Source organism: Narcine bancroftii, chromosome 13, assembly GCF_036971445.1.
Source record: "Narcine bancroftii isolate sNarBan1 chromosome 13, sNarBan1.hap1, whole genome shotgun sequence".
In the NCBI taxonomy this organism is placed as follows: Eukaryota; Metazoa; Chordata; class Chondrichthyes; order Torpediniformes; family Narcinidae; genus Narcine; species Narcine bancroftii.
This window is the reverse complement of record NC_091481.1, coordinates 67,317,837-67,341,428: the sequence shown is the minus strand read 5'-3', so window position 1 is coordinate 67,341,428 and position 23,592 is coordinate 67,317,837. Positions and strand designations below refer to the sequence as shown.

The 23,592-nt window shown below is 47.4% G+C and overlaps 1 protein-coding gene across 1 annotated transcript; it reads left to right on the top strand.

Moving 5' to 3' along the window:
- The first annotated feature begins 2,826 nt into the window (after positions 1–2,826).
- Positions 2,827–20,581, top strand: LOC138748054 (G1/S-specific cyclin-D1-like). Its single transcript, XM_069907750.1, has 7 exons — positions 2,827–2,915; positions 4,927–5,050; positions 9,683–9,898; positions 16,289–16,448; positions 17,374–17,522; positions 18,390–18,527; positions 20,519–20,581. The coding sequence occupies exons 1-7, from the start codon at positions 2,827–2,829 to the stop codon at positions 20,579–20,581; spliced, it is 939 nt and encodes a 312-aa protein (XP_069763851.1).
- Positions 20,582–23,592: the final 3,011 nt, after the last annotated feature.

Here is a 23,592-nt window from a genome sequence, read left to right as displayed (position 1 = left end):
GTAAGTTGTTGAGAACGAAACAAATGAAAGAGCATAGTTGGGCTTTTCTATTTCAAACATACCCCAAACATACAGCCCAAAGGGAAAATGTATTCTGTTGTAAAATGCCGTAAAAGTAGACTCCTGGAAAATATTCTACATCCGCAGAGAGAAGGAAGGTCACAAACCGAAAGGCTTTTCCCTTCCTTTGGGGCCCTGTGGGTCACCTGACCTGCCTCTCAGTCACCTGATTCTGCACTCAGAATCACCAGTCACATCTCCATTTTGTTCGTTAACAGCCCCGCAAACGATCCTGCTACAAGTTACATTGAGCAAAGATTTGTTGGAGGAAATCAGTCAGCATCCATGAGTCGGAATGATCGGTCAACATTTTGGGAGTGGACACTTGATCGAAATCAAAGAGAAAAAGGGGGATAATATTATGTTTATAAAGGGGGGAAAGAACCTGGGGATAGGTCAAGAGAGAGGGGCTTGGTAGCTGAAGAACACACAGGCAGTGGGATTTTTCCGACTCAAGGCAAGGAACCCATGCAGGCTGCGAAGGTGGCCAAGGCACTCACACCAGGCTGCCGACTGCTCGAGAGTGGCTGAAGTGGGGGGGGGGGGGGTGTTGGGTATCGGAACCTAGATGTGAGAGGCCACTGGAGGCTTCCTGACTGTGTCAGGGGTTCGGATCTGGAGCTCAGGTTGCTGATGGTTTGGTCTGAAGTCTGTGTGGCTGCAGGAGGCGCTGGGAGTGAATCCATGGACACTCGGTGACACTGAAGGGACTTTCTTTTGCTTCTCTTTCTCTGACTGTAAGGGGCGCTGGGCAATTTCTGCTGATGGTAAATCTCTGTCTACCTTATGATACACTGAAGGGAATTTCGTGTAACATTACACGTGTTTTATTAATCTTGAAAGAGGTGATAGGTATATGATAGAATGTGGAGAGGCTGATAGAGGAAGTGACTGCAAGGAAAGGAGGGAGAGGAATGAAAGAAAAAAGAGATCAGGAGTGGGTGAAGAAGGGGTGGAATCAATAGGAACAGAAGGCCAGGCCTGAATTAACCATTAAGCAAAATAAGTCCATGCTCAGGGGACCGAGGGAAGGGGGCACCACAGAGATTTTTCCAGTGGCCGCATTTACCAGGGTGCAGTTGAACTGAAGGCCCACAAAACTGGGCCCACCCACAATAAATTTAAAAAAAAATTGTATATATTTTAAAAATATATATATAAAATATAAATATATATTATATATATATATACAAGTTATTTTTTATCGTTGTAGGGTTTGGCCGTAAGAAAACTGAATTTTTAATCTATTATTTCACATTCAGCACTTAACATCCTGTCATTTAGAAAATGGAAGGGTCAAGGGGGAACCATTATTGGCCTGCGCTTAGGGCATCAGTTGACCTTAATCCGGCCCTGCAGAAGGGGGTGAGGTTACTTAAAGTTGGAGAATCGATCTTCATGTAGTTTGGTTTGAGGTTGTCCAGGAAGAATACTATTTTATTTATTTTTTTTATTTACAACACGTAGAAGCCAATTCCAGCCCTTTAAACCCTTGCCTTCCAATTACACCCAAATTAACCTCCGACCCTGTACGTTTAGATGCCTTGATCCTCATGCTTCCAAACGGCCTCACCTGGACAATGGATGTGGCTGAGAATGGGCATGTCATTGGAGGAACAGTTGAGGAAGTTGGAATGGTTAGCTGTGTGCCCACAAAGAGAGCAGAGGTTCTCAGCGAAAGGGTCACCCAATTGCTTCATTTACTCCTGCACCTTTTACCTTCTCCCTCAAAATTTTCTTCACCCCCTCCATCCTCCAATCCTTGTGGCCTCTCTCCCTCTCTACCTCTCACACCTTCTGTCCCATACCAGTCACCGCTTGGTCTCTCCCTTCACCTGCCCCCTTCTCTTTAGTCTCGCTAAAGGGTCCAGACTCAAACCTTTGTCCGTTTCTACCCATGGATGCTGACTGACCAGCTGAATTCTTCGAACAAATCTTTGTTGGGTCAGAATTCCAGTGGCTGCAATCTTTGTTATTTTCTTGGATGTATGAGGTAAACATTGGCCCTCTGTGCGGACTGCTAGTCTATTTATCAGACATTCTGAGGCAGTTTACATTTCTAATCAGCAATGGTCCCAGTCAGGTGCATCTTAATCTCCCCATTGTTGGTGAGAGGCGCAGAACATTGACGTCAGCTGTCAGTACGTAGACCACAGCACCGCCTTCAGCATCAGCTAACTCATCCGTCATCCCCAAATTTCAGCATCTTCACCTCCGCACCCCCCCCCCCCCCCCACCTCTCCGCTTCAACTGTATCCTTAACCTCACATCGACCAGGCTGGAGTCGGTGAAAGATGAAAGTCTGCTGACACTTTGATAGTGAAGATGGGCAGCAACCTCTCTTCCACCAGCGCCCTGCAAGGATGCGTATTCAGTCCTGAACGCTATTCCCATGACACTGCAGCCAAGTAAACAGTCCTGTACTGCCTGTCCACCCTCACAACTCTACAGCCAAATACCAACTCCATCTTTATTTGCTGATGACCGTCAAAGACTGAAGATCAAATTACGATAGATGGAATATTGGAAGGGAACTGAGAGTCCAGCGCATGGTGCCAAGATAATCTCTCTCAACATCAGTAAGACCAAGGAGCTGAGCATTGATCTATGAGGAGGCATCTGGCATGAGTGAAGATTCTGCTCCCCGGTCCTCGTCAATGGCGATGAAGTGGATATTGGAGAATGCTTCAAGTTCTTGGAAGTAGATATTTCCAGTGACTTGATGTGGACTAACCATGTTGATGTAACATTCACATCAATGCAATCATGAAGAACGCTCACCAGCAACTCCTTTGTGAGGAGTTTGAGGAGATTCGGTTTGCCTCCAAATACAGTGAAACCTCATTAGAACACAATTCGTTAATCTGCGGAATCACTTATAATGCGGGTATCTGTGGACCCCAAACTTTGCAAATAAGTTGATTAAAATTCAGAATACCAATACTGAAAGGATGGGCTTGCTTTCTTTCATTGAAATTGTTAGTTATAGATAGGGGATCCTTCAAAAACTTGTAATATTTGGGTTTGATTATCTGTGGGCACTCTGACATATAGGTATCTGTTCCACGACTCAGCTGTAACGCGGTATGAAATCTTGGACCCCAACTACCGTGTTCTAACGAGGTTTTACTGTACTTTTGAAACTTCTGTAGGTGTGCCATGGGGAGCATTCTGGTACAGAGGTGCCAACGCTCAGGACAAGAAAAATCTCCATAGGGTTGGTAACTTGGCCTGCGACATCACGGGCACCAGACTTCACTCCATCAAGGACATCTACAAGAGGTGGTGTCTTAAGAAAGCAGCTTCTATCCTCAAGGACCCCCCACCACCCAGGCCATGCCCTCTCCACTCTGCTACCATCAGGAAGGAGGTACAGGAGCTTGAAGACGAGCACTCAGTGGCACAAGGACAACTTTTTCCCCACCGCCATCAGATTCTTGAATGATCAGACACTCTCTTAAATTTTGTGCACTATTTTTTTTAATATATATTATTGTTGTAAGATGGTTATAATATGAATGTTTGCCCTGCGATACTGCCGCAAAACAATGAATTTCGTGACTTGTTCATGACAATAAATTCTGATTTTAATTCTGAAGAATCCATACCAATATCTCTAGCCCAAAGGCATTTCAGCATTAATCCCCACATCATTCAACAGCTTCTACAGATACTCCATCAAAACCACCCTTGCTGGATGCTTTGCAGTGGGGTACGAGAGGTGCTCTGCCTAAGGTCGGAAGAAGCTGGAGAAGGTGGTGAAGGCGACTCAAAACGTCACGCAACCCTTTCTCCCCGCCATCAACTCCGTCTGCACGGCCAAATGATTCGGAAAGGCAGCCAACATACTGAAGGACCCACCTCACCCACAGACATTCTTCTGCGTCCTCCCACTGGGGAAGAAAGCTCAAGGGTGTATCATCACAAACCAATCAGTTCAAAGAAAATTTCTCCCCACATCCATTAGGCTCTTGAATGACCCTCATAATAGATATCACAACATGTTTAACATAAATATATCAGTATATATATATATATATATATATATATATTAGCTACTTAACATTTTAATTACAATATTTATTAATTAAATGTCAATAAATAAATAATATAAATGGATACATTTAAGGGCAGCACAGTAACTGTAGCAATTGATGCAGTGCTATTACAGTGCCAGCAACCAGGGTTCAAATCCCACGCTGTCCATAAAAAGTTTGTACATTCTCCCCGTGTCTGTGGGGGTTTCCTCCAGGAAATGGTCTATTTGTGTGTGTGTGAGACTATGTTTTCAAACAAAAAAGAGAGGGAGAGACTTGCTGCGCACTGATGTGCCCTGTGCATGTGTGTGAACACACTTCTAGGTAATGCTCATTGTGTGTGAGACTGTTCTCATTTACACACGTATATGAGTGTGCATTTTGAGGTTTAAATGGAATGTCTTCTATGACTGATAGACAGTTCTACGTTCAGACAAAAGCAAAAAGGGGACAGGGGGTCTCTCAGTTAGAGGAAAGTGTTTTCAGAGAGAGTAAACCTGAAAAATTGATCTCATTTCAGTGGAGACAAATGATTGACCGACTTGTTAGAGTGGGGAGGAGGCAGCTACAAAAGGCAGGCTAGCATTTAAATGACTAATGTTCGGGCTATTCATCACAAGACTGTAGAGTTATTTCATGCAATTCGACAGAGGGATTCTGTGGGCAAGGAGCCAGAGGGAGGAGTTAGGGCTGGGTCAAGTCTCAGGGTATTTAAGTTAGACAGTGGCTTGGAAGTTCAGAAGCTGATGTCTCAAGGGGAGGGTATGCTGCAGGGGGCAGGCCCAGAGATGCAGTGCCGAGCTCGGCGGACCCCAGCCTGCTGCAAGGGCCGTGTGCTCTCCGCGTTGCTGGAGACAGAGGAGAAATACCTGCCGTGCTGGAGAGCTATGGAGAAGGTACAGAAGGAGATTCGACCTCACATGCGGAGCAGGCTAGCTGGGTGGATGCTCGAGGTAGGCACTCGCCAATCAAAAGGATCTCATGTAGCAGATTAACAGGGTTAATCTTGGAGAACAGGCTCCAAAGGGCAAAAAACAAAATCGAATCAGTCTGTTTAAAGCGTTTTATAACCTTGAAAGTTCGCTCTAGCAGCTCGTTCTACTAACTACCATAGGATGCCACAGGTGCTCTGTGGTTTGTAAGGGATTATTTAAGGTGGTACGTGAGTGGAAATAAAAAAGGTTGAGAACCACCGTTCTACAGACTCACCGCCCTGTGTGAAGAAGGTGTTCCTGAGGCCCCTTTCAAATCGTTCCCCTTTCCCCTTAAATCTATACCTTTAGTTTTAGACTCTACCCTGGGAAAAAGACCTTATCTGTATACCTCATGATTTTATATACCTCTCTAAGAACCACCCCCCTTTTCCCCATTGGGAGAACGTCCAAGCTGACCCAACCTCTCCTGACGAGTCAAGCCCACCTGTCTTAATAACATTCTCAAAAATCTTTTCTGCCTCAATTCCAACTTCATGATTTCTCTCCTACGAGTAGATGACCACAATATTGTCTAGTACAGGTGTAAAAACACAATGCTGGGGAAACTCAGCAGGTTAAACAATAAAATGAAAACACACAAATGCTGGAAGAACACACCAGATCGGACAGCATCAAGAAGAAGCAGTAAGTCAATGTTTTGGACAGGACCCTGTTGCACTGTTAATTAGACCCGACAGGCCAGAAGTTGAGATTAATAGGCATTAATGACTATAAACTTACAGGCATATCTTACATGCTGTTGGCCCAATTCCAAAGCAGTACTGAGGGAGGGGGGGGGGCCTTTATTAGGGATCCTGGAAGGGGAAGGAGTTAGAGTATCGGGGCAGGCCAACCAGTACGGCTTTCCTCCACAGACCCTTCGTGGTGAAAGAATGTACAGAGATTTTAAGAAGGTGGGTGGGGGAGGGGGAAGACTAGTGATTGGCTGGGGGGGGAGAATGGGGGGGTGTTATTGGGTGAAGGGAGAGATAAAAGGAAGGAATGCATGGAGTGCCTAGGAGGAATGGGAAGGGAGGGGAGTAGAAGGAGAATAGGGAAGGAGAAATTGTGAGGAGGAAGAGGAGACAGGGAGAATGGGGTGAGATGGGGGACAAAATAGAAAGGGGATGGGGGGGGTTACCAAAAGTTGGAGAAATCAATGTTTGTGCCATGAGGTTGGAGGCTACCACTATGCTAACTGTGTTGGTCTAATATATTGTTATGTAGTTGACGTTAGAGAAATATGGAAGAGACCAACTAAACAACTGCTTCACAGGGAAGTGGGAAGGGGTCCTAAGGGGGCCAAAGCCAAAGAAAAAGTTGAGAATGACTGCACCAGCCGTTTTCATGTCACCTCCAGACCTAATAACCATTCCAACCACATTGTCATCCAAGTTGTTGATGTAGGTGAGAGTGGACAGTACTGATTCCTGCAGCACTCCCAGGACTCCTATATGCAGTTAAACATGCTTTAGTTACAACTAAACTGATCACAGAGGGGAAAGGTATAGACTTCTGACATTTGACAGTGCTTCAACCCTTTTAGAAATCATTTTACCCCAGATCAATAGAATCTTTTAACTCCACCTGACAGCAAGAGGTTTAACCTCGCACCTGAAACTCAGCTCCTCTTGGCAACGTGACACCCCGTCCTCGCCGCAGCCGATGTTAGGGCTCCTACCACGGAGAAACCAACTAGGAATATGTGCACAATTCATGGTATTGCCTCTGTGTGGGTCATGGACTTGGCTGGAATGTCGGGCCCGCTGTCTGGACCATGTCTTGGAAATGTGCAACCAGTTGCAGACCAGGGGTGCGGGGGTGGGGGGAGGGGGAAGAAAATATCTGGCGCAGGTCAGAGAGTGGAATCGTGCCAAGGAGCCACAGGTTGCTGGTCATAGAATCACTGAAACATTTGGAATGAAGAGGGTGCGGAGGATATCCACCAGGGTGGAGCTGGGGATTGGCCGTTATAGTTGTGAGGAGAGACTGGATTTATTTTCTTTGGATCATTGGAAGATGAGGGACACCAGATAAGGTTTCCACAATTAAGGAGGGTGTTCTCACTGCTGCCATCAGGAAAGAGGTGCAGGTGCCACAAGACTTGTACCACCAGATTCAAAAACAGCTGTTCCCCCTCCACCATCAGACTCCTTGATGACAAATTCAATCAGGGACTCAATGAAGGACTCTCACTTTGCATTTTATTGATTTTTTTCCCCTCTCTGGTTTGCACAGTCAGTTTGTTTACATTTCTTTATTTGTTTGCATGAGTACATTGTGCACTGGGTTATCTTTTTCACTACCAATAAGTGGTGATTCTGCCTCGCCTGCAGGAATCGCTCTTGTATGTAATATCATGTACGTACTCTGACAATAAATCTGAAATCTATACAGAAAGAGAACAAGGAAACATTTCTCATAGCAGAAGTCTCTAAGGCTAGAGGGCACAGATTTAGGATAAGGGGTGGGGTAGGATGTTTAGAGAGGATCTGAGGAAGATTTTCTTTGGCACAGAAGTTGGTGGTCTGGAAGGAACTTCCTTAGGGGGTGGAGGGGGGGGTGGTAGAGAGAGACGACTCTCACAACATTAAGTCAGTGAACTGAGATGAACACCGGAATTTCCAGAGCAGGGAAAGCTACGGATCTATTGCTGCTAAATGGGATTAATGCAGATGGGCATGAGGAACAGCATGTTTGTGATGGGCTGAATGGCTAAATTGGTTCTATTCAAGGGTTTTGTGATGAAGCCCAGGCTGCCCTCCAGTGAGTGAATGGTGAAGAGCAGGATGGTCCAGCCAACAAACCCAGACCCTGTTGGTGGGAATTTGCTGCCAACACATTTTGTCTTGCCTGACGATCGCACCACACTGTGCAAAAAGTAGTCAAAGAGACCATTCAGCCCATCACATCGAGATCAGCTCTCTGTAGGAATGATCCAAATAACCCCTCTTTCTCCATAGCCCTTCCAAGTATATAATTAATTCCTTTTTGAAATTTCCCTTGATTCTGATTGAGTTTATTCTGTATCTCAGAGTGCGTCCAGTCCCAGCCACTGACCAACCTGCCTCTCTGCCACAGGCCATCCCTCATTAAAATCTGGGGAAGAATACAAGGCCCAAGGGTTGTTTTAAACAAACAAATTTAGACCTACAGCATAGTAACAGGCCCATCCTGCCCCCAATTACACCCAAATGACCTACAACCCTGGTATGTTTGAAGGGTGGGAGGAAACCGGAGCCCCTGGAGGAAAACCCACGCAGACATGGGGAGAATGTACAGACTCCTTACAGACTGTACCGGATTGGAACCCCAGTCACAGGCACTGTAACAGCGTTGCATTAACCGTGCGGCCCAGTTGAATGTGAAACACGTATTCCTTCTTTACCTCCTTAAAACCAAGAGAGACCGAGTCTGTTTCCAACCCTCCAGGATTACGCTGGAGCTGTGGGAAATGCAGGGATTGTCTATAAATGGATCTGAAGTGGAGAGAGTAGATATCTTTAAGTCGTAAACTTTTCTAGTGACCTGATCTGGACCAATTACGTTGAAACAATAGGCAAGAAAGCACACCAATGCTTCTATGATTATCGAAGACGATAGAAGTTTAGCATGTCCTCCAACAACTTCAACTTGTAAACTATCAAAATTTACCTGTTCACCTCTTCTTCATTCTCCTTAAATTTGAATTTTTAAAGTACTGCCCAAGAATCCGGACCAACCCAATCTGTGCACGAGCAGTTTGGATTTTAGGATTTTTACTGGAATTGATCTTTTATCATTGACTCTGTAATTGTGTGCTTAGAGTTGACCTGTTAGACTGCTCTTGGAAGAATCCTTCTCACTGTATCAGGTGTAATGTGACAAATAATCTTAAATTTAAACTTAGAAGTGCTCCCTAAACATTGGGCAGTGGCTGGGGAAACATTCATTGTGTGTCCCCAGCCTGACCTGCTATGTCTTTCCAATGTTATGGGGGGGGGGTCACAGATCTATAAACATAAAGTTGGAGAAACTCTGCAGGTCAAACAGGGAACTTTAGGTAACAAAGATAAAGATACATAACCAATGTTTCGAGCTTGAGCCCTTCATCAAAGTCCAGATCTGTTCCAGATTTCACATTTCCAGCCGTTGCTTTACCTTTTAAAAAAAAAATTTGCTTGCTGAAGGATTTGGTATTTTTAAAGGAACTGTCCCCTCGTTTTTGGAACACCACCCCAAAGTCCTGCACATTCTTTCTTTTCACCAACTTTTCCAGATGGAGAGGGAAGGTCCATCCAGATCTCGGGCAGGCTTTCACTGCTTTCATTTCTTTAATGGGAATCCTTCATCCACCTTCCCTCCTTCTCTCCCTCTCTTCTACTCCTTCCTTTCCTCCCACCCTCACGTTCCATCCAATGACCTGATTTGGACCAACCACGTTGATACAACGGACAAGAAATCTCATTCCTGCTGCCTTCCAGTTCATAAGTGTCCTGTAATGACCAATGATCTCCTATAGGCAGCAGAACATTTTCCAGGTCTCAATCTACTTGTTATTAAACCTCGGTCTAATTAACTCTGTGAGGACGATCAAGATGTAACCCCCTCCTTGTGTCTCTTGAATGGCAGGTTTGTGAAGAGGAGGGCTGCGAGAAGGAGGTGTTTCCACTGGCGATGAATTATCTGGACCGGTTCCTGTCCTTGATGCCGCTGGAGAAATCCAGATTCCAGTTGCTGGGGTCCGCTTGCCTCTTCCTGGCATCAAAGCTCCGCCAGACCCATCCACTGTGCGCGGAGACCTTGTGTGCCTACACAATCCACTCGATCAGGCCCGAGGAGCTGACGGTGAGTTGTCAAGCGCTTCCTCTGCAAGCTCGATCTCCCTGGGCATGGAGATCAATTCCCTGGAATCAAAATCCCCTCTTTCGTGGAACTTGTCCATGAAGGTGTGGCTCCTCGCCGCCAATCAAGCACAAAGCCCTGGTTGTGGTGCTGACGGAGTGCTGCAGTGTCATGAAGCCCCACCTGATACCTTGGGAGGTCTTATGAACAGAATGGGTTTGACGGGGTCATAGAGAATCAAAGATGGACACGTGTTAGTATTCAACTGCAGTCTTTATTTACACACAGGGAATTCATAAAAGGACACACACTCAAACACACAGCAAATAATTTACACAAATAACTAAACATTGGGTGCAAGTAAATCACTGCTAACCATCTCAACTCATGATTGTGAAACGAAGGTTAAATTACAGTACCCACCACCCACAGGCAAGTATACCGCATAACTAAATGAGGGTTAAACCTACAATACCCATCACCCACAGGCAAGTATACCGCATAACCAAATGAAGGTTAAACCTACAGTACCCATCACCCACAGGCAAGTATACCGCATAACTAAATGAAGGTTAAACCTACAGTACCCACCACCCACAGGCAAGTATACTACATAACTAAATGAGGGTTAAATTACAGTACCCACCACTCACAGGCAAGTATACCACATAACTCTTCTTTCTTTGGCTTGGCTTCGCGGACGAAGATTTATGGAGGGAGTAAAAAGTCCACGTCAGCTGCAGGCTCGTTTGTGGCTGACAAGTCCGATGCGGGACAGGCAGACACGATTGCAGCGGTTACAGGGGAAAATTGGTTGGTTGGGGTTGGGTGTTGGGTTTTTCCTCCTTTGCCTTTTGTCAGTGAGGTGGGCTCTGCGGTCTTCTTCAAAGGAGGTTGCTGCCCGCCAAACTGTGAGGCGCCAAGATGCACGGTTTGAGGCGTTATCAGCCCACTGGCGGTGGTCAATGTGGCAGGCACCAAGAGATTTCTTTAGGCAGTCCTTGTACCTTTTCTTTGGTGCACCTCTGTCACGGTGGCCAGTGGAGAGCTCGCCATATAACACGATCTTGGGAAGGCGATGGTCCTCCATTCTGGAGACGTGACCCATCCAGCGCAGCTGGATCTTCAGCAGCGTGGACTCGATGCTGTCGACCTCTGCCATCTCGAGTACTTCGACGTTAGGGATGTAAGCGCTCCAATGGATGTTGAGGATGGAGCGGAGACAACGCTGGTGGAAGCGTTCTAGGAGCCGTAGGTGGTGCCGGTAGAGGACCCATGATTCGGAGCCGAACAGGAGTGTGGGTATGACAACGGCTCTGTATACGCTTATCTTTGTGAGGTTTTTCAGTTGGTTGTTTTTCCAGACTCTTTTGTGTAGTCTTCCAAAGGCGCTATTTGCCTTGGCGAGTCTGTTGTCTATCTCATTGTCGATCCTTGCATCTGATGAAATGGTGCAGCCGAGATAGGTAAACTGGTTGACCGTTTTGAGTTTTGTGTGCCCGATGGAGATGTGGGGGGGCTGGTAATCATGGTGGGGAGCTGGCTGATACCGCATAACTAAATGAAGGTTAAATCTACAGTACCCATCACCCACAGGCAAGTATACCGCATAGCTAAATGAAGTACCTACCACCCACAGGCAAGTATACCGCCTAACTAAATGAAGGTTAAACCTACAGTACCCACCACCCACAAGCAAGTATACCGCATAACTAAATGAAGGTTAAACCTACAGTACCCACCACCCACAGGCAAGTATACTGCATAACTAAATGAAGGTTAAACCTACAGTACCCACCACCCACAGGCAAGTATACCGCATAACTAAATGAAGGTTAAACCTACAGTACCCACCACCCACAGGCAAGTATACCGCATAACTAAATGAAGATTAAACCTACAGTACCCACCACCCACAGGCAAGTATACCGCATAACTAAATGAAGGTTAAACCTACAGTACCCATCACCCACAGGCAAGTATACCGCATAACTAAATGAGGGTTAAACCTACAGTACCCACCACCCACAGGCAAGTATACCGCATAACTAAATGAAGGTTAAACCTACAGTACACACCACCCACAGGCAAGTATACCGCATAACTAAATGAAGGTTAAACCTACAGTACCCATCACCCACAGGCAAGTATAACTAAATGAGGGTTAAACCTACAGTACCCACCATCCACAGGAAATGGTATGCAGAATAAACAGTAATCTATTCACAACTAATAAATACATACACATGAATCTGGTCTCCAGCGTCACCCAGGCTTAGGATCTAGGATAGGCCCATCGCAGGCAGCACCCTGGTGCGGCCCATGGCCTGCAATCTGAAGCTTGAAGGAGCTGCTCCACCCGATGGCTTTTATCAATGCGGTGCCCGTCCACGTGACCTGCAAGGACCAATTGCATGTCAGCCTCACCTGTGGGCAGATCTAACCATCGATTGGCACCTGGAGAACCAATCACACGTCAGCTGTGAGGGCCAATCACGCATCATACTCACAGGTGCGGAGATTTGACCCTTGATGAGCAGGTGAGGTCACTTCTGATCTCTTGCCTGCTTGGAGAGGTCACGTGACCCTCTCATTCCAGGAGGGAGGCACTGCCTGGGAGCGAGCAGGGACTGTGCCTCATGGATTTACAGAGGCACGGAAGCAGGCCCTTCAGCCCATCAAGTCAAGCATCACTTTTTCTACCCTGCTTATGGGAGCTTTGTTGTGCAGAAACCTGTGATGGGGTTTCCATTATATCTGAAAGCATTTCATTGGTTGTACTGGAATGCCCAGTGTCCATGTTCTGTGACCACGCAGTAGGTCTGATATACAACCTGCATTTTACACATCCTTTGATAATACAGTAAAACCCCTGTTATCCGGAATTCAAGTCACCAGCAGCTTCAAGCAATTGGCAAAAATATCTGAGAATAAAGAGGTAAAAAATGTGAAAGTTTAAAATTGAACCCCCCCCCCCACCCTTCCCCAAGCAGTAAATCCATGCAACATAGTCTCAAGCAAACAGAAAATTCACTTCTCCGGCATCTCTTAATCCCCATAGGTGCCAGATACTGGGTTATTTTTAAATTGTATCTTGGTATACTAATAAATTCCAAGACTATTAAGACAATTACTGAAGCAGTAGTTCGGAGATAACCTCAGTGAAGGGTTCTGATCCAAATATTGACCTACCATATCTACCCATGGATACCTGCTTGACCTGCTGCGTCCCTCCAGCGGTTCAATGTTTACCCAAATGCTGGCTAGACAGCTGACATTGAACTCTCTCCAACCTTCTTGTCTCTGATACTAGGGCTTCCTCTCGACTCTTGGCCATTGCTCTCTCGCGCCCGGACGCCGAGGATTCTCTCTTCACCGAGGCTAGTCTCCGTAGCAACGTGGCTTCAGCAGTGGCGGATTAACTACCACCCAGGTCCCTAGGCTGAGCTTCAGGCCTCCCCCTGACCTTGGTCCCCTCGCCCCACCCTTGGTTGAATAGAATAAAGCGACGTTAAGTTAACATTAAATAATGTTGCACTGTGTATAATGTCCTACATGTAGAAGCATGAAATTTAATTGCAGCAACAATCCTTTCCAGAAGTGAGTTCATGTAATCACGTTCTGCCTGGCATTGTCGCATAATGGAGTGGTAAAACTCAGGCTTACAAAAGAAAAGTTTCCGTTTATCATCATATTTTATAGATTTCACAATATTGGCGTTTGTGTTCCAACAGGCCTCGCTCATTGTCTTTAACCAGTAAACGCACATGTTAACGCCAACTCATGATGTAATAACGTCGTCATGGTAAACACAACCTTGCGGCTGCAGTACAAAGTCCTCAAAGCATTACTTCTCAATGTTTAAATGTTTGGGGCCTAATTTAGAAAACAAAAGTACTGGAACATCATCCAAAATATTCATGTGTTCACTCAATTAAACTGTTTTATTTTGCTCTTGGGCCCCCCCTCCCTTCCGGGCCCCTAGGCTTAAGCCTACTCAGCCGAATGGTCAATCCGCCTCTGGGCTCCATTCTCCTCATCCCCTCCTTGAAGAGTTGTTCATTCACTGGATGAGTTAAACCCTTGTTTATCTGTTTCAGTACAGGCTTCCCCGGGTCAGGAATTGACCAGCACCAACTTTGTCCACCTGTCTGATCACTGGCCATGGATTCTTTCTTCAACCCCTGTACTTCTTCACCTTGTGCTTTCTTTCACAAGCAAATGGAGCAGTTTGCCTTCTCCACTCTGCTGGCCTACTCTAACCCTGCTCCAGGTGCTTGCCTGGCCAGGACTGGGCACTACTGCTGATTGGCCAGTCCATGACTGGGCACTACTGCCGATTGGCCAGTCCAGAACTGGGCAGCATTATTGATTGGCCAGAACACAACTGGACAGCATCATTGATTGGCCAGAACACAACTGGGCACTACCATCAATTGGCCAGTCCACAATGGGCAGCTCCATTGATTGGTCAGTCCATGACTTGGCAGCTCCATTGATTGCCCAGTCCACGACTGGGCACTACCGTTGATTTGCCAGTCCACAAGGGAGCTACTGGCTGCAACCGCCAAGGTGTAGAAGGCCATGGGAAAAATGTAGGTGAATAAATCTAACAAACAGCATAGTCGTGATGGGACAAATAGCCTGTTCCTGTGCTGTCTGATAGTAAATGCTTTCAGCCACCCAGAGTTTGTGGAAGATATCACAGAAATGCAATGTTTCTAACAATGCCAGGTTTGTGGGATCAGAGAGGGAGTGTGGAGAGAGTGAGAGCAGGACTGGTGTATTCACTGCCAAGTTATTGTGTATCTGTGGGACCACACCTGGTCAGAGTGAATGTTGGATCAGGCCACACTGAGAGAGAGCGAGCAGCATCCTCTGTGACATTCATTTCACAGGTTTGCTCAGTCTCTGGCATCCCCCCCAGTTCCTAATCTCCAAAAAAACCTGATATGTCCAGGTTCCTGCACATTCTCACCAGCCCCTGCGTTACGGTTACTGCTAGCTTGTTATCAGACTTTAAACGTCTCTCCAAAATCTCCTCTAGTTTCACTGTATCTCAGCTTTTCCATTCTTTAGAGACATTCCAGTAAATCCTGTCCACATCCAGCCCAGAGCAGAAAATCTGGACGGCCTCACACATGGAAATGCACTCTCATATAAACACATTCTCACACCCACACACAGACTCACTCTCACACACACTGACACCCTCACATTGACTCATTCTCACTCACACACAGACTCACTCACACACATACACCCACACACTGACTCACTCGCCCACACTCACTTTTACACACTGACTCACTCGCCCACACTCACTTTTACACACTGACTCACTCGCCCACACTCACTTTTACACACTGACTCACTCACACCCACACACTGACTCACTCGCCCACACTCACTTTTACACACTGACTCACTCGCCCACACTCACTTTTACACACTGACTCACTCACACCCACACACTGACTCACTCGCCCACACTCACTTTTACACACTGACTCACTCGCCCACACTCACTTTTACACACTGACTCACTCGCCCACACTCATTTTTACACACTGACTCACTCACACTCACTCACACCCACACACTGACTCACTCTCAGACTCACACCCACACTTTCTTACACACCCACATACAGACTCACTCATACACCCTCACAAGTACTCTCAAGCCCACCATCTCTCACACACATGCACCTACACACTCTCACACACTCTCACAGACACACACACTCTCTCTCACACATTCTCCCAGGCACTCACACAGCCTCACAACCACCCACACACACACACACACACACACACACACACACACACACACACACACACGTGATGGAGCCAGTGGGCAGTGGGGTAATGTCCTTGCACCTTATATAGTGCAGACACCTCGGGCAGATTTACTTGGGACACATGAAGCAATGTTGATAGAGCAACAAACGATGAGAGGTGACAGAATAGAGGGGGGGTCGATAGGGTGAGCAGCCAACACCGTTTTCCTGGGGTGACGATAACAAATACCAGAGATCCTTAAGGTGAGAGGAGGAAGGTTTAGGGGAGATGTCAGAGGTGGGTGTCTGGAATGCATTACTGGGGGGGATGGGGAGGGGGAGAGGCTGGTACAATAGGGACATTCAAAAGACTCTAAGACAGGCACATGGATGAAAGGAAAATGGAGGGTAATGGGTGTGAGGTAGGGAAGGCTGTGGATCCTATGGCATAGGCGCTCCATGGTTGGAAAGATGGGCGCACCGTGGTTAGGAAGGGAGTGTTTAAGGTGTAAACAAAAAGGTTGAGAACCACTCTTCTAGGTGCTGGGAAGGGAACAAGGTGTTTGTGACCATCACTGGCCTCTCTCAGGCTCTGCCCTATCTCTCCACAGGCAATGGAGCTGCTTCTCCTTGACAAGCTGCAGTGGGACATCGCAGCGCCCACGCCACAGGAGTTTGTGGAGCATTTGCTGGAGGTGCTCGGACCAGCAGTGGCACGGGAGCGGCTGATCCGCAGGCACACCGAGACTTTTATCGCACTTTGCAGCACAGGTAGCTGAGGGCCCCATGCTCGACACCAGCAACTGGGGTCGAGGTGGTTTGGGGTTTGTGTCTTGTGTTGGGGCAGGTGTGGGTTTGCAGGGAACAAGATCGGGTAAGCGACCGACATGACAGTCGAGTTCTTTGGGCTGAGTGACTGTAACGTAGTCACAGAGAGAGACGGGACTGGTTCACAAGTTAAGACCAGATTTGGAACAAATAGGTTGGAACCCACAGAGGTTTGATTGGGAGGGGATATTTGTAAGTGAGGGGGTAGCTGGAAAGTACAATGTTTTTAAAAGGTGAATCTGTTCATTCCTGGTAGGGTGAAGAACAAGGCAGGTAAGTTTAACCCTTTGGACTCCGGCCATTTAAAAACTTTCATCATGTGGACTCTGGACTAAGTCCATGGGTAAACTACAAATCGAACACCAGTAGGGACCAGCTGGTGGTTGGGCATAAAACCAGTCTTGGGACACGGAGTCCAAAGGGTTCAGGAACCCTGACGAAGGGTATTGAGGCTCTGGTCAGAAAGAAGAGGGGTTACGTTAGATTCTAGCAGACAGTTTTGTCCCAGGGTAGATAATCGTGGAACTAGAAGGCATGGGTTTATGGTGAGATGGAAAATATTTGGGAGAGATCCCCAGGAGCCAACCTTTTCAGTCAGTGGTGGTCCATATTGGAACATGGAACTGTAGAAACAGGTAAAATAACAACCTTCAAAAGACATTGGCCAGATTTAGGGATAGGGAGGGGCTCAGGACGCAGGCAAATTGCCAGAATGGCAACTTCTCATGGAGAAGTCGGGGCCTATTTGCTGTATGACACCACGATGCCTCGGGTGGGGTAGGGATTGGGGGAGGGGGAGTATGAGAGGGAGCTGGTCTTTGACCATCGATTATGGGGATACTAGCCGCTGATGACCACATCATTTTAGACACCGAGTTCGTGTCGCATCCACCATCGGTGATCGGCGCCGCCAGCCTCGCTGCTGCCATCTGCGGTCTCCGCCTCAGTCTGCCGGGAATTCCCTTGGAGAACCAGGGGCTCACCGACCTGCTCGCCCGCTCCATCCGCTGCAACACGGTGAGTAGCTGCGCTAAGCCCAATCAGCGCTCCCGCTCGCTCTCTCCGCCCCACATCCTCTGCCCACCCAGCCACGTCTCTCCCCCACCGGTCCACATTCACCCTTCTGCCACCCAACCTCTTGCACCCCCAAGCGGAGAAACCTCTCCCAGTGTGGGGTCTCTGCTCAAACAACGTGGCTTTCCCTCAATCACGAGCAACTCAGCCCTCACCCGCTTATCTTCCATTTCTCGCACATCCGCATCAAGGACAGGACTCCCCTTGTCCTCATCTACCACCCCACCAGCCTTCTCCACTATTTACACTACCCACAATGTGATCCCACCACCAGGCACATATTCCCCTCTCCGCCTTCTGAAGGGACCTCTCCCTCCGTGAGTTCCTGGTCAATTAACCGACCCTTTAGCACCTATCTCTATAGGAGCTGCTCCACTTACCCTTCTCCCCCTCCCCCAACCATTTCGTTTGGGTGCCTGCCCACATTTTGCTCACACCTTGATGAAGGGCTCAAGCCTGAAACATTGGTTTCTGTATCTTGATCTTTGCTGCATAAAGGACACTGTTTGACCTGTTGGGTTTCTCCAACCTTGTGGTTTTACTTCAACCACGGTGTCTGCAGAATTTTGTGGCTGGGACATTAGAAGAGGAATGAGGCTGAGCAGATGGGCTCAAGGAGGCAGCTCACCTCTTTCTGTGTTGCCACGGAAGATGACAGGAGGGGCTGTGGGATCGGTTGCTGCACCCAGCAGGAATATTTCTCATTAACTGTGAAGCTGTTTTGGGACATTCCAAAGTCTCTTTCAAAATGCAATGTGTCCCGTCCCTGGACGCTGACCTGACCGACCCTCATTTCTGCCCCTTATCTAGGAGTGTCTGAGGACATGTCAGGAGCTACTGGAGATCTCCCTGCATACTCGCCTGAAGCAAGCACGTTCCCAAACTCGACTCCAGCAGGACACATCGGTAGAACCAGAACGTTCCAAAACACCCACAGACATTCAGGATGTTAGCTTGTGATGATAGATTGAGGACCATTCAGGCCCCCGTCTCCTGAAATGTCATCCCTCACAATCTTCTCTTGACCCCATCAAGTGCCTCCCCTTTAGGAATGTGGTTCCAATTCCTGCGTCTTTCCCCATCAACCTCTGATTCAGGATCTGGCAGGAAAAGGGCTACGAGCCATTTGATTAGGCAGGGTGGGGGGGGGGGGGTAGGGGGTGGGGATAGGTCACGTCCTCCTGGTCTTAATTCTCTTTCCACTACACCAATGTCTAACCCGTTTAAGGGGTGGGGGGGGAGAAAGGAGAGACCGACCAAATTCTGGACGCTGACCCTTGTATTGTGGGGGGGGGGGGGGTAAACTGGATTAGAGAGGGAACCACAGGTTCAGTTCTTGCCCCTCCCTTCAGGGAAAACGTGCGAAGATCACAGAGGCCTCTTGGAGGGCTGGCACCTTGGGTGGGGGGCATTTTCGGGCATTGCCCCCCCATGAGGTATTGTGACCACTCACCCCCAGCATTAGTGGCACTCTTCTCCATGCGATACAAACAGTGCATTTGATACATTGGAAAGAGGGGCGGCGCACGGAGGAGGTCCACGGTAAATAGGTAGGCACTACCCCACCCCCACTGAGCATGTTTTGTGCCCCCCACAGTTACCATAATGCCCCCCGACTTGTTCTGACACTGACCCTGGTCTCTGGGCTTTAATAATGTGGAGGTAATTTGGTAAGTTCACTGGAGGGGACTCTCCTTCCTAAACCTCCCACTGCCATCCGACCATTCCCACTGGCCAATCCCAATGGCCGCATTTCCCCTCTGACCCTTGAACCGGTTGCAGTGGGCAGGGTCTAAGATAAATAATAATGATTAGTAGCAATAATTACTGTATATGTCGACGTATAAGACTGTACTGAATCTTAAAATTTTTACCCTAAAACCAGGGGTCATCTTACACAGGGAGTATAAAATCCAAACCTTAAAAATCCAAACCCTGCACTCCCCTGCAGGGTCCGTCCACAGGCTTTAAACGGCCTGTTTAAGAAGGTGGTGGTTTAGTTTAAAATATACTAGTAACATTTAAACCTTTACTGGGTCATTTGCTTTTAAAAGATTGGGAATTAGAATATTAAATGTTCCCAGCAGCATCACTCCACTTGACAGCTATAGATGCCTGACTTGGGATAATCTTATACAAAGTTGTCTTATACACCGGCATATACAGTAACATATTTCATGCTCATATTGACACTCTCAATTGTAATATTATTTAACTATTTATTTTAACTATTTTAATTTTTAAAAGTCTGTATTTAAGTGAATGTTTAAATTAATGTTAATTATTGTCAATGCTGGAATAAAGTTGGTCAAACACCTGTCCCACCTGGATTACCCAGTCAAGGGTGACTCCCTGCCATCGCCATGAAAGGGTTAAATCTCTGGCTTCCTTTCTCATCCCATACAACTCTTGGCAGAATTGGAGGATGTCATTTTCTGTCTGGATATTATACCTAGGTTGAATACCGAGGCCTGTGATTGGCGTGCCGGTCCACGCCAGAGAGGCTCGTGAACCCTCCCCCCAACCAAACGGAGCAATGTTCACTGTTCTAGTTAACACACAAGTGGAAGGATGTGATTGCATTGGGAGGGGGCAGAGAAGATTCATAATAGGAGCCGGAGTCGGCCATCCGTCCCGTCGAGCCTGCCCCGCCATTCAATGGCTGATTTGATGATCGGCTCATCTCCACTGACCTACCTGTTCCCCACATCCCTTAATTCCCCGACTATATAAAAATCCATCCAACCTTCTTAAATATATTTGCTGAGGTAGGCTCCACTGCTTCAATGGGCAGTGAATTCCACAGATTCACATCTCCATCCTAAATCTACTACCCTGACCCAAATTCTGGTCTCAATTCACCCACCTCTATCTTATCTCTGCTTTTCATAATTTTACATGTTTCTACAAGATCCCCTTTCATTTCTTCTAAATTCCAGCGAGCACAGTCCCAGACGACTCGATCTCTCCTCATCGGCCAACCCCCTTATCTTTGGGATTAACAGAACATTAGCTGGGATTGAGGAGAGCCTGGAGGGTGGGTTCCTTTTCCTTGCAGTGGAGCAGGGTGGGAGAAACATGATGGTGGTGAACAAAATGATGGGGGTGGGGGGAAGATAGGAGATAGTGAAAAGCAGCTCCTTTTAGCAGGTATCTAAAACCAAGGGAATCAGGTTTAAGGTACGCAAGTGATGTTCTGAAGGGATGTGAGTGGGAATTTTTTCTCCCGACAGTGCAACTGGACATTTGTAAAGCAGGTCTCTTTTAAAAATTCTAGACATGCAACTCGGTAACAGGCCAATTTGGCCCTACGAGTCTGTGCCACCAAATTTACACCCCAATAACCTACAGCCTGGTACGTTTCTGAGGAAACCGGTGCCCCCCCGGACAAAACCCACGTGGACACGGGCAGAGAGTACAAGCCCCTTACAGACAGCGTGGGATTCGAACCCCGGTCCTGATCGCTGGCGCTGTAAAAAGCGTTGCACTGCACCAACCGTGCCGCCATTACGCCAACCAGGTCCTGTGGTATGGTGCAGAGTCCCACACCTTTTAGATAAACACCTGAGTCATCAGGGCATCAAAGGCCACTGCCTCAGCACAAGGATTCACAGGGGTGAGCAGGGCTACGAAGGTGTTTCCGTTTCCTTGCTTTAGCCTTGAAGAAGATGTTAAGGTTTTTGGCACAGAACGCAGGCCATCACTCGGAGAGCAGCATTATTGGCATCAAACATCCCATGGCATGATTTCAGAGGTTCACAGAGGACCCGCCCCCCCCCCCCCCCCCCCCCCCCCTCACTGTCCAGGCCAATTCACATTCAATCTTGCTGTGTCCAAATTGGATGCCATTTTTCCAACAACTAACTACACTTCAAAGCTTCAGCATTGGCTACTGGAAGTTGATAATCTGATTGGGGGTGAATCTCAACAGACAAATTACTCTTGTTCAGAATGTCCTAGCTTGACGTTTGAAGAATATCCAGGAATTGGCCAATAAATTTGGATCTTAATAATGTTTGGCAATTGGATTCTCTCATCCTATTAAGTGTGCTCACAGTTGTTGATGGTTAGAATAAATGCCACTGTCCTTCCGCACCCCGTAGTGTATGCACTGAGTTTCAGTGGGTGACCTCCGGCAAGTTGGGAAGCACCAGTTGGCAACATTTCCTTGCACTGGAACACTGTGGATTCAGATGACCCATAAAGAGGTGGGTGACCACTGCAGCAGTGATGGTGGGAGTAATCCTTGACCATGCCACTCTCACTACGAACCAAGCAAGGCCCTGGTTACTGCTTGAGCATTGAGTGTCCACCCTGAGAACCTTTCATTCAGATTATTTTAAACATGATCATCTTTTTCCCACACTTGCCAGTGGTTCTCAACCATTTTCCTTCCACTCACATCCCACCGTAAGTAATCCCGATGACCTGTGATTAGTAAGGGATTGCATACGGTGGGATGTGGGTGAGAAGAAAAAGTTGGAAATCATCCCTGATTGACTCGTGATGTGCAGGGTTTCAGAACTCCAAAGGAAATGGGCCAATAACAATATTTCTCAAGCAAAATATTTCAGTAACAATTGGGTCTGGAGCAGCGATTCTCAACCTTCCTTCCCACATACCCTAACTAATCACAGAGCATCGATGGCATCGGGATTACTTAAAGTGGGATGTGAGTGGACAGAAAAAGGTTGAGAATCACTGATGTATGTAGATTAATTCACCATCCCGAGTTATTTAACAGACCTAAATGGTTAACACAAGGTACTCGACAATGGCAAGAGGCTCCAACCACCTCCCTTTGACATCCTTTTGTATCATTGTCACCAAGTCTCCTACCATCAACAGCCTGGGGTATCACCATTGACCAGAAGTGAGCTGGACCAGCCCACATGAATACAGAAGCAGGGTATCCTGCAGTGTGACTCTCACCTCTTGACTCCCCAAAGCCGCCCCGCAAGCTCCAGGACACGTACAATCACAGCATGGCTGTTCAGCACAACAGGCCTGCTCCGCACTGATCCTCGGTGTCGTGTTCCCACACTCTCCTCTGCACCTCAATGCCTTTCGCACCTAGGGAATTCGCTGCCCATCAAAGCAGAGAGGTGACTTCAGTGAATATACTTAAGACAAGGTTGCATAGATTTTTACATATTACGGGATAAGGGATGCAGGATAAAGGCCGGTGGGGGGGGGAGATGAGCCCATCAGATCAGCTATGATCTTATTGAATAGAGGGCCAGGTTCAATGGGTCGGATGGCCGACTCCTGCTCCTATTTCCTATGGCCTTATAAATCTATCCTCTTCAGAGACTCCACAGGTTTACCCCCGAATTCTTCATTCTCTCATATTTTACCCTATATCCTATAAATGATTCTAAACTCAGCTGGCCAGGGGAAATATCCTTCCTGTAACCAGACTGTCGAACTCGAGCAGAATTTTGTGTTTTAGCACAGAAATAGGATCTTCAGCCCACTAATCTGTGCTGGCACCAACCAGACCTTCGGTGGTGCGGACTTTGGGCCTGGAACCCTGTTTCTACACTGAAGCCTGGAACTCCATGACTCCACACTAATTCTGCTCCTTTACATTGGCGCTACTGGGCTTGAGTTACAAGGTGAGGATGGATAGGCTGGGACGTAGACTGGGAGATCACTTTGTGGAGCATCTCGCCTCTGCCTGCCTCAATAGTGTGGATCTCCCAGCGGCTACCCATTTCTTTGCTAACATCTGTCCGTGGCCTCATGCACTGCCAGTCTGAGACCACACACAAATTAGAGGAGCAACACCTCCACTTCTGTCCAAGCGCCCTCCAACCAGATGGCATCAACATCAACTTCTCCAGTTTCTATTAAAGACCCCCACCCCTGTCACTTTTCCCTTAGCTCTCTCTCTCTCTCTCTCTGTGGTGGTACACCACCGGCCTACTGCAGGGGCAACCTCTGTAACTGCAGGAGTGTAAGGGGACAGGACAACACCTGGCTGGCTGTCAATCAATCGGCCTGAACACAT

Excerpts from the sequence above, each read along its gene's own strand:
- LOC138748054 (XM_069907750.1), top strand. The coding sequence starts at position 2,827 with ATGAAGAACGCTCACCAGCAACTCCTTTGTGAGGAGTTTGAGGAGATT. Across the intron at positions 2,916-4,926 it reads GAAACCTCATTAGAACACAA|CCGTGTGCTCTCCGCGTTGC; the intron begins TTCGTTAATCTG and ends CTGCTGCAAGGG. Across the intron at positions 9,899-16,288 it reads TCAGGCCCGAGGAGCTGACG|GCAATGGAGCTGCTTCTCCT; the intron begins GTGAGTTGTCAA and ends ATCTCTCCACAG.